The 16708-nt window shown below is 42.1% G+C and overlaps 1 protein-coding gene across 1 annotated transcript in view; it reads left to right on the top strand.

Moving 5' to 3' along the window:
• LOC311133087 (adipose-secreted signaling protein-like) overlaps nucleotides 1-16708 on the top strand; it is a 43328-nt gene that overhangs the window by 18250 nt on the left and 8370 nt on the right. Inside the window, exon 2 of the mRNA XM_084166522.1 lies at nucleotides 6529-6607. Coding sequence (XP_084022648.1) covers nucleotides 6589-6607 — 19 coding nt within the window. The 5' untranslated portion in view covers nucleotides 6529-6588. The remainder of the gene's footprint in view (nucleotides 1-6528; nucleotides 6608-16708) is intronic.

The following is a 16708-nucleotide window of genomic DNA, read 5'->3' as shown; positions in this document are numbered from 1 at the left end:
TAACAATTGAAGTTGTTTCTGTCTGACATATTGCTCTCGATGTGATTGGTGTGAAGCCAAATCCAAACTGGCTTCCCTTGACACTTTGTTTTTGGGGTGCGCCAGGACCATTCACAGAGTGAGCTCAATGCTGATTGGCTATTATTTTTTTATTTTTTTATCAAGGGATGCCAAATGCTCGCTGGCTTCCCTTACATTCAATACTACAGGTGGCAACAATGTCATACTCTTTTTGACCAGACAGCATCACATAGATGGCCTACACATAGAGACAGAGGGGCGCTGTTTCGCTCGCTCTGATGCTTTCTCCGGTGAGATACTGTACATTCAGCCTCTTGTGAATTGAAGGAAAAGTATGAAACCGAGACGAAATATACTTTTTTGTTTTGTTTTTTTGGGACATAATTTAGGGAAGCCTGGCTTCCTTTGGCATCCATGAATACACGCCACTGGCTATAGAGTGTACAACAAGGCATTCACGTTTTAACATAAATGTGTAGGCTACCATATCTTAGTGTTGAGTTTTTTCCTCAACCTTTACATCAACCTAGCCTATATCGATAGGCTACAAAGTAATAGGCTACATTAACGTGTAGTTAGCCAACAACATTCACATTGCATATTGTTTAGTATTTTTATAAATGACTAAGAAATTAAGTGTCCTTCTTGCTGCAGGAAAGGAAATTCTCTGTTTGCACTGAATGATTGTGATGGTTTCCAAGTGACTGTGTTTTTAGATTTATAATGTACTTAAAGACAAACATGTAAATAAAAGGTTTCAGTTTAGTTTCAAAAGCTTTTCTTTCTCAACTGTACCATTATTCCATCTTGGCAGTAGACTAGATTTAATAATCTCACGTCCCTGAACACCCTGTGGTTTGTGACTGCAGGGTTACGGCCCCCAATTTCAGACTCAGAGGGTTCCATGTTTTTGTTCTCTCAACTGTTACATTGTCTCATGATCTTGGCACTAAATCCCATCCATCAGTCTGAACACCCTGTGGTTTCAGGGCATTCACAAACTTTTGTGACTGCTAGGCTTTCTTTCAGACCCAGAGGAATCTACGTTCTAGTCCCCGGAGTAGCCTTTCATATTACCTTCTTATTGTGACAGTCAGTGACCTTATTAACTGCTCAGGGCCCAGTTTCCCAAAAGCATCTTAAGGCAAAGTTCATCTTAGAACCATAACATCCTATGGTTCTAACGATGAATTTAACCTTAAGATGCTTTCGGGAAACCGCGTCCAGATGAGTAGGACTACTGTCCCACATATCACATTGAGTTACTAGACAAGGCTAGCTATCTATAGCCTGATTTGCACTATAGGGCCGACCTGACCTGCACCGTGCTGACTCTGAAAAATTATTTTCACATTGTCCTTTCCTGCATGGTGTATGCGTATCCAGGCCAGCCTAGTATAGCTTGGCTAGGTTTGGCCTGTAGTGTGGATCAGGCATGAGTAAGTTAATAGACAAGGATATCTATTTGTGCCAATGTTATTGCCAATGGACGTGCTATATGCTTTAAGGATACGTTTTATGTTTTACAACCAAATCTATATTTTTTATGTACAGTGGGGAAAAAAAGTATTTAGTCAGCCACCAATTGTGCAAGTTCTCCCACTTAAAAAGATGAGAGAGGCCTGTAATTTTCATCATAGGTACATGTCAACAATGACAGACAAATTGAGAAAGAAAAAACAGAAAATCACATTGTAGGATTTTTAATGAATTTATTTGCAAATTATGGTGGAAAATAAGTATTTGGTCACCTACAAACAAGCAAGATTTCTGGCTCTCACAGATCTGTAACTTCTTCTTTAAGAGGCTCCTCTGTCCTCCACTCGTTACCTGTATTAATGGCACCTTTTTGAACTTGTTATCAGTATAAAAGACACCTGTCCACAACCTCAAACAGTCACACTCCAAACTCCACTATGGCCAAGACCAAAGAGCTGTCAAAGGACACCAGAAACAAAATTGTAGACCTGCACCAGCCTGGGAAGACTGAATCTGCAATAGGTAAGCAGCTTGGTTTGAAGAAATCAACTGTGGGAGCAATTATTAGGAAATGGAAGACATACAAGACCACTGATAATCTCCCTCGATCTGGGGCTCCACGCAAGATCTCACCCCGTGGGGTCAAAATGATCACAAGAACGGTGAGCAAAAATCCCAGAACCACACGGGGGACCTAGTGAATGTCCTGCAGAGAGCTGGGACCAAAGTAACAAAGCCTACCATCAGTAACACACTACGCCGCCAGGGACTCAAATCCTGCAGTGCCAGACGTGTCCCCCTGCTTAAGCCAGTACATGTCCAGGCCCGTCTGAAGTTTGCTAGAGTGCATTTGGATGATCCAGAAGAGAATTGGGAGAATGTCATATGGTCAGATGAAACCAAAATAAAACTTTTTGGTAAAAACTCAACTCGTCGTGTTTGGAGGACAAAGAATGCTGAGTTGCATCCAAAGAACACCATACCTACTGTGAAGCATGGGGGTGGAAACATCATGCTTTGGGGCTGTTTTTCTGCAAAGGGACCAGGACGACTGATCCGTGTAAAGGAAAGAATGAATGGGGCCATGTATCGTGAGATTCCATCAGCAAGGGCATTAAGATGAAACGTGGCTGGGTCTTTCAGCATGACAATGATCCCAAACACACCGCCCGGGCAACAAAGGAGTGGCTTCGTAAGAAGCATTTCAAGGTCCTGGAGTGGCCTAGCCAGTCTCCAGATCTCAACCCCATAGAAAATCTTTGGAGGGAGTTGAAAGTCCGTGTTGCCAAGCGACAGCCCCAAAACATCACTGCTCTAGAGGAGATCTGCATGGAGGAATGGGCCAAAATACCAGCAACAGTGTGTGAAAACCTTGTGAAGACTTACAGAAAACGTTTGACCTGTGTCATTGCCAACAAAGGGTGTATATAACAAAGTATTGAGAAACTTTTGTTATTGACCAAATACTTATTTTCCACCATAATTTGCAAATAAATTCATTACAAATTCTCCAATGTGATTTTCTGGAGAAAAAAAATCTCATTTTGTCTGTCATAGTTGACGTGTACCTATAATGAAAATTACAGGCCTCTCATCTTTTTAAGTGGGAGAACTTGCACAATTGGTGGCTGACTAAATACTTTTTTCCCCCACTGTGTAAATGCAGTGGTGGAAAAATTACCCAACTGTCATACTTGAGTAAAAGTAAAGATACCTTAATAGAAAATAACTCAAGTAAAAGTGAAAGTCACCCAATAAAATACTACTTGAGTGAAAGTCTAAAAGTATTTGGTTTTTAATATACAGTGCTTAAGTATCAAAAGTATATGTAATTGCTAAAATATGCTTATCAAATGTGAAAGTATGAATCATTTCATATTCCTTATATTAAGCAAACCAGACGGCACAATTTTCTTGTTTTATTTTTTTACGGTTAGCCAGGGGCACACTCCCAACACTCAGATATAATTTACAAATGTAGCTTTTGTGTTTAGTGAGTCCGCCAGATCAGAGGCAGTAGGGATGACCAGGGATGTTCTCTTGATAAGTGTGTGAATTGGAAATACATTTTGTCCTGCTAAGCATTGGAAATGTAACTAGTACTTTTGGGTGTCAGGGAAAATGTATGGAGTAAAAAGTACATTATTTTGGTTGTGTCGAGAAAACGTTTCTAATTATGCTGTGAGACCAAGGAAATCCGCTGACGCTGTACTTCGATTATAAAGGTTTATTATATCAGAGTATTCCAGCTTCAATTTATGGATGTCTGCAGGCACCCGGAGAACAGCCGACCCAAATTCAAATATGCTATTCTCACCGTCCTTTGTCCCAAACCATAGTATATATCCTATGTAATCTGATATGGGTGTTTCCCCTACAGACCAATCCCAGGAGGTCACCTAACAGACTTCCTCTGCTTTAGGGTGCACCTCTAAAACTGCTCCCCAGATGCTCCCTGGGCCAAATCAACATTCTCTAAGCTACCATTTGCAAACATTAACAAAGTCATAATTCCTCAGATACTACATTTTCTTTAGGAATGTAGTAGAGTAAAAGTTGTCAAAAATATAAATAGTAAAGTACAGATACCCCCCCAAAACTACTTAAGTAGTAATTTAAAGTATTTTTACTTGAGTACTTTACACCACTGTGTAAATGGCATTTTATAGAAGGGTCCAGACACTTTTTTGTGTGATTGCACCTGTTTTTGATAAACAGCAAATCACTTCCTCATCCTCGTTGTGTAGTATGGGGACCCCGAAAAAAAGGCTCCGAAAACATCCCAAACGCCCAAAGCTCTCAGTATAGTAATGCAGGTCTTTAGCTGTTGTACACATGAAACTGTGTCATTCAGAACTTTATCCGCAACGTTATATTCCATTTTGTTGTGACTTGAGTGATACCGCTCCGTCCATTCCACAGGTTACTGCCAAAATAAAGGAAACACTTAAGTAAATGATGGATACAAAGTATATTGAAAGCATGGGGTGCTTCCACACAGGAAGTTCCAGACACTTGTAGAATCTATGCCAAGGCGCATCGAAGCTGTTCTGGCACAACGCACTATTAAGACACTTTATGTTGGTGTTTCCTTTATTTTGGCAGTTACCTGTAGCAGCAGGCTACACAGAGAATGGAACAGCTGGATAAGGGAAATGGCTTGAGTCGCGCAAAAGGGAATGTAACATTGCAGATACAATTCGGAATGACAATTTCATGTGTACAACATCTTAAGACCTGCATCACTATACTGAGAGCTTTACCGTTTCTAAAAGTACGTATTTGGGTGTTTTTTTAGCCTTTGTTCATGTTTTTTGGGGCCCCCATACTACACAATGAGGGAGGGATTTGCTGTTTGGGTTAAGTTTCTCAAATGTGAAATCACAAAAAAGGTGTCTGGACCCTTCTATAACATTCTATTTACAAGAATTTAGATTTGGTTGTAAAAAATGACTTCTCCTTTAATCAACTGCCTCCGGGATGCTTCTTCCTTCTTTGTAAGATAAAAAGGAGGGGGAGTGTCAGTGTGTTTAATCGCTTCTTTCCCAGGATCTTTGAACTAAATGACAACTGGGTTCAAACCTCCAGCGGTTTTTGGTCCCTTAACTTCTGACAGAGAGTTACTATTTCTCACTATTCACTGTGGTTAAACTTGTGAGGGAGCAGAAGTCCTCTTAGAACGTATCAGGCCTCTGTTGCCATGGTAAAAATAGCTTAGCCACAAGACATAGCATATAAAGTGTTCGATGTAGATCACTCACAGAATCCATTATTCAATGCTTATTAAATTTTTTTAGAGGTGCATTGTATAAGCACGTCTTATGGTACTCTTCCAATAGTGGCTACTCCCAATGGACAATACAACAACCTCTTGCTGTTGCTACTGACTGATCTGAAACAACTGACTAGGCAAAAGCAATATTGTGAAACAAACACCCAACTAGTCATTGGTCACCTCAACCTACCTAAGTTATTTTCAGGCCGGTGGTTATACAGTTAGTCAGAGCAACTTGTTAATTTTTTTACTACCCTATGACCCTCACTTGACGCCATTTCAATCACTAAGAGTGCTGCGTCCTTCGAAAACCTTTTAAGATGCCTCCCCTCTTGATTTTTGTTAGGGTCATATTTTGTGCTTTCTTTACAGAAACCTGTGAAAGAGACGTTTCCCTGAAAATGTAATAATAAACAATCTGAATCTCCTCGGTTTACATGTAATCCTCTTTGACTGTTTGTTTTTCTTTAATTCAAGTCACAGTCAGGCGCCTCCCCTCTCCCTTGGAGATGGAGGCCGGCACACACAGCTGGGGGCCGTTGTTTGACCTGCAGAGTTAGTAACCTGGGGCTAGGATTTATTAAAGACAAATATCAGCTTGTCTTTCAGAAGCATTTCTTTTCTGATTTCATTATGGTTACGTCACTTTTTCCTTTCTTCCTTTAGCTCTTTCTTTCTTGCCCTCCCTACTTGTGTTAAAGCTAGAGTCCTTAACAATAACAAAGCATCACCCCGCCTCTGTTTTGGTAAAAAGCTGAGGTACGGGCCTGGAGAAATGTGACCACTCTTAAATTCATAGACTGAGCTATGGATGCAAGGAGCGACCATCCACAATATCAACATGATAGTTTTAACCATGTTTTGAGTAATATCGCAGTATATTTTTCGATAGCAAAATTCACACTCAAAGGAGACTCTTTGGTCCTTTAATAACCTGCTGTATGTGTTTTGTTTCCTTGCCACGATACTGGGATCGTCCCGGCCCTAGTTTTGAGGCTATACAGTGTTTGTTTACATTTACATTTGTTTAAAAACCATTGGTGTAAAACAAACGTTTATTTGGGGTTCTGATGGGGTACGACAGTGTGATTAAGCTTATGAGGCATTTATAAGTTATATTCTTCAAGAATCAATGGATATATATCATTAATGAATAAGTCCAAAATGGATGCAGCAACTACGGATTCTAGCTTTAATCCTTTATCATTGAATCCTGTTCTTTCTCTCTCTCTCTCTCTCTCGGTTGTTTTAAGGCTCCGCCATAGAGATGACCAGGCTGTGACGGGTGTGTTCTGTGTAGGACTGACCCTGGCATGGCTACTGCTAGGAAGAGTAAGTATCTTCCTTGTTTTGTTGATGCTCTGAGATTTGTGTGTTTTTCCCTATTATGTGGTGTTCATTGCAAGAATTTGTATTTCTAAAGTGTGTTCAAATTCAAAACATGGTGCAGCTGAGTGAACCTTAACCTTAGCCTAAATCCTTTATTACTGTTTCTTTATTCTTCTTCGGGTTGGCAGACATTGTCGATGTCTGGATCAGGTTCCCATCAGTCTCTCCCTCATACTGTCTGTTTCCGAAATGGTAAACTATTGCCTAGATCGGTGTTTCCCAAGTAAAATCAGGTGTGCTTGTCCGGGGCCACGCCAAAAATATGTACTGTTAAGGGTACCCGAGGACCGGAGTTAGTGCACCACTTCTGACTAAAGGCCTATGGGCCCACTTTCCAAGGGCTCCATCACTGCTCTTATGTTTGCTATCAAAGATGGAGCCCCCAAAATCAGGCTTTTCACTGACCGAACAGCACACAGTACTCAAACCTGTAATACATTTTTTTTTTTGTGATTTTGGAGGCTTTGTGGCAGCATCACAGGAGGTATTGGCATGAAGATGGTAAAGGCTCCCCCCCTCTTTATTTCTCTCACTCCGCCCCCCCTCTCTCCCTCTCTTTCCCTCTCCCCCATCCCTCTCACCCTTCCCCTATGTTATAACAGCACTACAGTATACAAATGCTTAGTAAGTGTGTAATTTAAAGAAGTGATCATCAGGAAGGGTACAGAAAACCCCATAGCAACATGAGACAAGAGAAATAAGACCTAGGAGACGGTGGCTGGAATTCAATCTAACCCCTACATGGCAATGTTTATGTATACAATGTCTTTCTTTACAATCCACACATACTACGTAACGTCTTATTCTGAGAACTACAATCATCAAATTACAGTCTTTGGACGCGTATAATTTGAGGGGATTCTAGTTGTGGGCAAAACCACAATGTGAACTTTATTGAATTAAGCCTGAAGTGTGTCTGAGTCTGTGTGTGACCGACAGTGTGAATGAATATGATGCACATGACAGATAAGCAGGAAGTGTTCAGGGAGCCTCGTAGAAACACAGCAAGAGAACAACAGCTGGGAGACAGGTCACTGTCATTAATACCTCCTGTCCCCGTCCCCCTCCCCGTCCCATCCCCCGAGGAGATTGGGTCTTTGTGTCTGCACACAAAGAGCTCAGCTCTCCCTGGGTCTTTGTTTCTGCACACACAGAGCTCAGCTCTCCCTGGGTCTTTGTTTCTGCACACAAAGAGCTCAGCTCTCCCTGGGTCTTTGTCCTCACTTTAATTAATTAAGCTACAAACTGAATGAGAGACGGTGTAGATTTACTTTCTATTTGGTTTCACCTCAATGTATTTTTTATGTGTCTGGGATGTTGCCAGTGACAGACAGACAGATCTGGTCCTTAAAAAAAAAAAGGGAACTGAACTTGGAGAGAACGCCTTAATAGAGTTGGTTACCATGATATTTTGCCACCCTAACTCTAGGTCTATATTTGTTGTCTGAGTAAGCAAAGAGAATAGACTGTCATACACAGAGATCCTATTGGATTATATTCTAAAATCAAATTCTATTCTGTCGTAGTTATAACCATTCCAATAGAATCTCTTTTCAATAAAATCCTAGGCAGGGACATATGAAACCATATACACTACCAGTCAAAAGTTTGGACACACCTACTCAATCAAGGGTTTTTCTTTATTTTTTACTATTTTTTTTACATTGTAGAATAATAGTGAAGACATCAAAACTATGAAATAACACATATGGAATCATGTAGTAACCAAAAAAGGGTTAAACAAATATATTTGAGATTCTTCAAAGTAGCCACCCTTTGCCTTGATGACAGCTTTGCACACTCTTGGCAGTCTCTCAATCAGCTTCATGAGGTAGTCACCTGGAATGCATTTCAATTAACAGGTGTGCCTTCTTAAAAGTTAATTTGTGGAATTTCTAACCTTCTTCATGTGTTTGAGCGAATAAGTGGTGTTGTGACAAGGTAGGGGGGTATACAGAAGATAGCCCTATTTGGTAAAAGACCAAGTCCATATTATGGCAAGAACAGCTCAAATAAGCAAAGAGAAACGACAGTCCATCATTACTTTAAGACATGAAGGTCAGTCAATACGGAAAACTTCAAGAACTATATGGAAAATTTCAAATTTCTTCAAGTGCAGTCGCAAAAACCATCAAGCGCTATGATGAAACTACCACAGGAATGGACGACTCAGTTACCTCTGCTGGAGAAGATAAGTTCATTAGAGTTACCAGCCTCAGAAATTGCAGCCCAAATAAATGCTTCACAGAGTTCAAGTCAGACACATCTCAACATCAACTGTTCAGAGGGGACTGTGTGAATCAGGCCTTCATGATCGAATTGCTGCAAAGAAACCACTACTAAAGGACACCAATAAGAAGAAGAGACCTGCTTGGGCCAAGTAACACGAGCAATGGACATTAGACCGGTGGAAATGTGTCCTTTGGTCTGGAGTCCAAATTTGAGATTTTTGGTTCCAACCGCTGTGTCTTTGTGAGACGCGGTGTGGGTGAATGGATGATCTCCGCATGTGTATTTCCCATCTTAAAGCATGAAGGCGGAGGTGTTATGGTGTGGGGGTGCTTTGCTGGTGACACTGTCTGTGGTTTATTTAGAATTCAAGGCACACTTAACCAGCATGGCTACCACAGCATTCTGCAGCGATACACCATCCCATCTGGTTTGGGCTTAGTGGGACTATCATTTGTTTTTCAACAGGACAATGACCCAACACACCTCCAGGCTGTGTAAGGGCTATTTGACCAAGAAGGAGAGTGATGTAGTGCTGCATCAGATGACCTGGCCTCCACAATCCCCCAACCTCAACCCAATTGAGATGGTTTTGAATGAGTCGGACGGCAGATTGAAGGAAAAGCAGCCAACAAGTGCTAAGCATATGTGGGAACTCCTTCAAGACTGTTGGAAAAGCATTCAAGGTGAAGCTGGTTGAGATAATGCCAAGATTGCGCAAAGCTGTCATCAAGGCAAAGGGTGGCTATTTGAAGAATCTCAAATATAAACTTTTTTTTTCTTTTTCTGACAAATAAAATCAATCAGTCAATCCAAACTGTGCAGCGGCCAATTGATGAATGGAAAGAGACATCTGTTTATTGGTTGTGTGGTGCATTAACACAGAAACCTGATGGTGGAAAATGTGTTTGTTGATTTGAAATTGATTTGTTTAACCATTTTTTGGTTACTACATGATTCCATATGTTATTTCATAGTTTTGACGTCTTCACTATTATTCTACAATGTAGAAAATTGTAAAAATAAAGAAAAACCCTTGAATGAGTAGGTGTGTCCAAACTTTTGGCTGGTACTGTAAAGTTGATAAGATTGAAGGTTTATATTTTATTTTTCTTTAATATATTTTAATATCCTGTTAATTTGGACAGCCATCCACTGCATAATGACATTCTGAGTGTCATTAAACTCAGTTATCTTATTGTCCCAGTGTGTGTAAGTCTATATCCTCTCCCTGAAAAAATATTTTGTTCCATGATGAAAAAAATATTTTGTTAAAATATGTTGTTGCTCTTGCTTATATACTGAACAAAAATATAAACGCAACATACAATAATTTTGAAGGTTTTACAGAGATACGGTTCATATAAGGAAATCAATCAATTGAAATAAATTCATTAGGCCCTAATCTATGGATTTCACATGACTGGGAATACAGATATACAGTGAGGGAAAAAAGTATTTGATCCCCTGCTGATTTTGTACGTTTGCCAACTGACAAAGAAATGATCAGTCTATAATTTTAATGGTAGGTTTATTTGAACAGTGAGAGACAGAATAACAACAAAAAGATCCAGAAAAACGCATGTAAAAAATGTTATAAATTGATTTACATTTTAATTAGGGAAATAAGTATTTGACCCCCTCAATCAGAAAGATTTCTGGCTCCCAGGTGTCTTTTATACAGGTAACGATCTGAGATTAGGAGCACACTCTTAAAGGGAGTGCTCCTAATCTCAGCTTGTTACCTGTATAAAAGACACCTGTCCACATAAGCAATCAATCAATCAGATTCCAAACTCTCCACCAGGGCCAAGACCAAAGAGCTCTCCAAGGATGTCAGGGACAAGATTATAGACCTACACAAGGCTGGAATGCGCTACAAGACCATCACCAAGCAGCTTGGTGAGAAGGTGACAACAGTTGGTGCGAATATTCGCAAATGGAAGAAACACAAAATAACTGTCAATCTCCCTCGGCCTGGGGCTCCATGCAAGATCTCACCTCGTGGAGTTGCAATGATCATGAGAACGGTGAGGAATCAGCCCAGAAGTACACGGGAGGATCTTGTCAATGATCTCAAGGCAGCTGGGACCATAGTCACCAAGAAAACAATTGGTAACACACTACGCCATGAAGGACTGAAATCCTGCAGCGCCCGCAAGGTCCCCCTGCTCAAGAAAGCACATATACATGCCCGTCTGAAGTTTGTCAATGAATATCTGAATGATTCAGAGGAGAACTGGGTGAAAGTGTTGTGGTCAGATGAGATCAAAATGGAGCTCTTTGGCATCAACTCAACTTGTCGTGTTTGGAGGAGGAGGAATGCTGCCTATGACCCCAAGAACACCATCCCCACCGGCAAACATGGAGGTGGAAACATTATGCTTTGGGGGTGTTTTTCTGCTAAGGGGACAGGACAACTTCACCGCATCAAAGGGACGATGGACGGGGCCATATACCGTCAAATCTTGGGTGAGAACCTCCTTCCCTCAGCCAGGGCATTGAAAATGGGTCGTGGATGGGTATTCCAGCATGACAATGACCCAAAACACACGGCCAAGGCAACTAAGGAGTGGCTTAAGAAGAGCACATTAAGGTCCTGGAGTGGCCTAGCCAGTCTCCAGACCTTAATCCCATAGAAAATCTGTGGAGGGAGCTGAAGGTTTGAGTTGCCAAACGTCAGCCTCGAAACCTTAATGACTTGGAGAAGATCTGCAAAGAGGAGTGGGACAAAATCCCTCCTGAGATGTGTGCAAACCTGGTGGCCAACTACAAGAAACATCTGACCTCTGTGATTGCCAAGAAGGGTTTTGCCACCAAGTACTAAGTCATGTTTTGCAGAGGGGTCAAATACTTATTTCCCTCATTAAAATGCAAATCAATTTATAACATTTTTGACATGCGTTTTTCTGCTGCCTTGAGATCATTGACAAGATCCTCCCGTGTACTTCTGGGCTGATTCCTCACCGTTCTCATGATCATTGCAACTCCACGAGGTGAGATCTTGCATGGAGCCCCAGGCCGAGGGAGATTGACAGTTATTTTGTGTTTCTTCCATTTGCGAATAATCGCACCAACTGTTGTCACCTTCTCACCAAGCTGCTTGGTGATGGTCTTGTAGCGCATTCCAGCCTTGTGTAGGTCTATAATCTTGTCCCTGACATCCTTGGAGAGCTCTTTGGTCTTGGCCCTGGTGGAGAGTTTGGAATCTGATTGATTGATTGCTTCTGTGGACAGGTGTCTTTTATACAGGTAACAAACTGAGATTAGGAGCACTCCCTTTAAGAGTGTGCTCCTAATCTCAGATCGTTACCTGAATAAAAGACACCTGGGAGCCAGAAATCTTTCTGATTGAGAGGGGGTCAAATACTTATTTCCCTCATTAAAATGCAAATCAATTTATAACATTTTTGACATGCGTTTTTCTGGATCTTTTTGTTGTTATTCTGTCTCTCACTGTTCAAATAAACCTACCATTAAAATTATAGACTGATCATTTCTTTGTCAGTGGGCAAAGTACAATATCAGCAGGGGATCAAATAATTTTTTCCCTCACTGTACATCTGTTTGTCACAGATGCCTTCAAAAACAAAAATTAGGGGCGTGGATCAGAACCAGTCAGTTTCTGGTGTGACCACCATTTGCCTTTGCATAGAGTTGATCAGGCTGTTTCCCACTCCTCTTCAATGGCTGTGTGAAGTTACTGGATATTGGTGGGAACTGGAACATGCTGTCGTACACGTCGATCCAGAGCATCCCAAACTTGCTCAATAGGTGACATGTCTGGTGACTATGCAGGCCATGGAAGAATTTGGACATTTTCAGCTTTCAGGAATTGTGTACAGATCCTTGCGACATGGGGCCGTGCATGATCATGCTGAAACATGAGGTGATGGTGGCGGATGAATGGCACGACAATGGGCCTCAGGATCTCGTCACGGTATATCTGTGTATTCAAATTGCAATCGATATAATGCCATTGTGTCCGTTGTCCATAGCTTACATCTGCCCATACCTTAACCCCACTGCCACCATGGGGCACTCTGTTCACAACGTTGACATCAGCAAACCGCTCGCCCACACGACGCCATACATGTGGTCTGCGGTTGTGAGGCCGGTTGGACGTACAGCCAAATTCTCTAAAATGACATCGGAGGCGGCTTATGGAAGATAAATGAACATTAAATTATCTGACAACAGCTCTGGTTGACATTCCTGCAGTCAGCATGCCAATTGTTAGCTCCCTCAACATTTGAGACATCTGTGGCCATGTTTTGTGTCACAAAACTGCACATTTTAGAGTGGCCTTTTATTGTACCCAGCACAAGGTGCACCTGTGTAATGATCATGCTGTTTAATAAGCTTCTTGATATGCCACAGCTGTCAGGTGGATGGATTATCTAGGCAAAGCAGAAATGATCACTAACATGCATGTAAACAAATGTGTGCACAACATTTGAGATAAGCTTTTTGTGCATATGGAACATTTCTGGGATCTTTTATTTCAGCTCATGAAACATGGGACCAACACTTTACATGTTGTGTTCATATTTTTGTTCAGTGTAAGAGGGATCCCAGTTTCCCAGACATTTGAAGGCACCAGAATGACAAGCACCCCGGACAGGCAGAAAATAAATGGGTTTACAATCAAAACATTCAAGTTGCCATGTTCTTCTCGCTTGCATAAGAGAATAGCTTGCATAGGGAACTGTTGTACCAGAGGCCCTTGCAATTTGTGTGTGCAGGCGTGTGTTTGTGTCTGTAAGTGTGATTTTGCCTGTGTGTGTGAAGTGTAGAAGTGTACAGTGGCTTGCGATAGTATTCACCCCATTTTTCCTATTTTGTTGCCTTACAACCTGGAATTAAAATTGATTTTGGGGGGGGGGGGGGGGGGTTTGTATCATTTCATTTACACAACATGCCTACCACTTTGAAGATCCAAAATATTTTTGGGTGTGAAACAAGCAAGAAATAAGACAAAATAACTGACATTGAGCGTGCGTAACTATTCATCCCCCCAAAGTCAATACCTTTTGCAGCAATTACAGCTGCAAGTCTCTTGGTATGTCTCTATAAGCTTGGCACATCTAGCCACTGGTATTTTTGCCCATTCCTCAAGGCAAAACTGCTCTAGCTCCTTCAAGTTGGATGGGTTCCGCTGGTGTACAGCAATCTTTTAAGTCATACCACAGATTCTCAATTGGATTGAGGTCTGGGCTTTGACTAGACAATTCCAAGACATTTAAATTAGGGGTGTAACGATTCGTTTTAACAACGATTCGATTTGTATCACGATTCGTGGTTGTCGATACGATTCAAGGACGATATTGGTTCATTTAGAACGATACGATCCGAAACGATTCAGTGACTTGAAATCGATTCAATAACCTTTTAGCCAAAAATTCAACCAGTGTGACTGAAATAAATACCTGGATACTGGACAGTGCAGGTGAAGTTTCCTAGATTCCTGTTTCTTGTAAGGACCGCAATGGTGGCTTGATAATTTCTCGCTCGTCGGCTTCTCCTCTGTCGTCCGCCATGCTATGTTTTGTTGTCTTTGCGCCTTTGCGCTGCTGCTGGCACGGGGCGATGACGTCACGGATAGGCAGACTGAATCGAGTAATGTTTAAAGCCTTTATCATTAAAAGTGCTAAGAAAAAACATCCATATAAAGTCTGACGTGCTTAAATCCAATGGGTTATTTCCTAGTATCGATACAATCGATTTATTACATTTTAAAACGATGTTAGATTGATACATGTTGTCCAAAAGGCCAACTCGCCGAGCACAGATCGATGTAGTTGGATCATAGGAATATAAATCGATACATCGATGTAGTAGATGGATCGTTACACCCCTAATTTAAATGTTTCCCCTTAAACCACTTGAGTGTTGCTTTAGTAGTATGCTTAGGGATCATTGTCCTGCTGGAAGGTGAACCTCCGTCCCAGTCTCAAATCTCTGGAAGACTGAAACAGGTTTCCCTCAAGAATTTCCCTGTATTTAGCGCCATCCTTCAATTCTGACCAGTTTCCCAGTCCCTGCCGATGAAAAACATTGATTCTGTTCTTGGGGTGATGAGAAGTGTTGGGTTTGCACCAGACATAGCGTTTTCCTTGATGGCCAAAAAGCTCAGTTTTAGTCTCATCTGACCAGAGTACCTTCTTCCATATGTTTGGGGAGTCTCCCACATGCCTTTTGGCGTACACCAAACGTGTTTGTTTATTTTTTTCTTTAAGCAATGGCTTTGTTCTGGCCACTCTTCCGTAAAGCCCAGCTCTGTGGAGTGTACGGCTTAAAGTGGTCCTATGGACAGATACTCCAATCTCCGCTGTGGAGCTTTGCAGCTCCTTCAGGGTTATCTTTGGTCTCTTTGTTGCCTCTCTGATTAATGCCCTCCTTGCCTGGTGCGTGAGTTTTGGTGGCAGCCCTCTCTTGGCAGGTTTGTTGGTGGTGCCATATTCTTTCAAATTTTGAATAATGGATTTAATGGTGCTCCGTGGGATGTTCAAAGTTTCTGATATTTTTTTATAACCCAACCCTGATCTGTACTTCTCCACAACTTTCTCCCTGACCTGTTTGGAGAGCTCCTTGGTCTTCATGGTGCCGCTTGCTTAGTGGTGCCCCTTGCTTAGTGGTGTTGAAGACTCTGGGGCCTTTCAGAACAGGTGTATATATACTGAGATCATGTGACAGACCATGTGACACTTAAATTGCACACAGGTGGACCTTATTTACATTTACGTCATTTAGCAGACGCTCTTATCCAGAGCGACTTACAAATTGGTGCATTCAACTTATGATAGCCAGTGGGACAACCACTTTTATTTATTTATATTTTTTTATGGGGGGTAGAAGGATTACTTTTATACTATTCCAGGTATTCCTTAAAGTGTCTCCGGAAGGTGGTCAGTGACTCCGCTGTCCTGGCATCGTGGGGGAGCTTGTTCCACCATTGGGGTGCCAGAGCAGCAAATAGCTTTGACTGGGCTCAGCGGGAACTGTGCTTCCGTAGAGGTAGGGTGGCTAGCAGGCCAGAGGTGGATGAACGTAGTGCCCTCTTTGGGTGTAGGGTCTGATCAGAGCCTGAAGGTAAGGAGGTGTCGTTCCCCTCACAGCTCCGTAGGCAAGCCCCATGGTCTTGTAGTAGATGCGAGCCTCAACTGGAAGCCAGTGGAGTGTGCGGAGGAGCGGGGTGACATGAGAGAACTTGGGAAGGTTGAACACCAGACGGGCTGCATCGTTCTGGATAACTTGTAGGGGTTTAATGGCACAGGCAGGGAGCCCAGCCAACAGCGAGTTGCAGTAATCCAGACGGGAGATAACAAGTGCCTGGATTAGGACCTGTGCCGCTTTCTGTGTAAGGTAGGGTCGTACTCTGCGAATGTTGTAGAGCATGAACCTGCAGGATCGGGTCACTGCTTTGATGTTAGCAGAGAACGACAGGGTGTTGTCCAGGGTCACGCCAAGGTTCTTTGCACTCTGGTAGGAGGACACAATGGAGATGTCAAGTTGTCAGGTTCTGCTTGAGGTGGTGATCCGACATCCACACTGATATGTCTGCCAGACATGCAGAGATGCGATTCACCACCTGGTTATCAGAAGGGGGAAAGGAGAAAATTAATTGTGTGTCGTCTGCGTAGCAATGATAGGAGATACCATGTGAGGATATGACAGAGCCAAGTGACTTGGTGTATAGAGAGAATAGGAGAGGGCCTAGAACTGAGCCCTGGGGGACCCCAGTGGTGAGAGCACGTGGTGCGGAGACAGATTCTCACCACGCCACCTGGTAGGAACGACCTGTCAGGTAGGACG

Source organism: Coregonus lavaretus (assembly GCF_964263955.1).
Source record: "Coregonus lavaretus genome assembly, chromosome: 7".
Lineage (NCBI taxonomy): Eukaryota > Metazoa > Chordata > Actinopteri > Salmoniformes > Salmonidae > Coregonus > Coregonus lavaretus.
The sequence above is the reverse complement of the archived record's forward strand: the minus strand, read 5'-3'. Positions and strand labels throughout refer to the sequence as shown.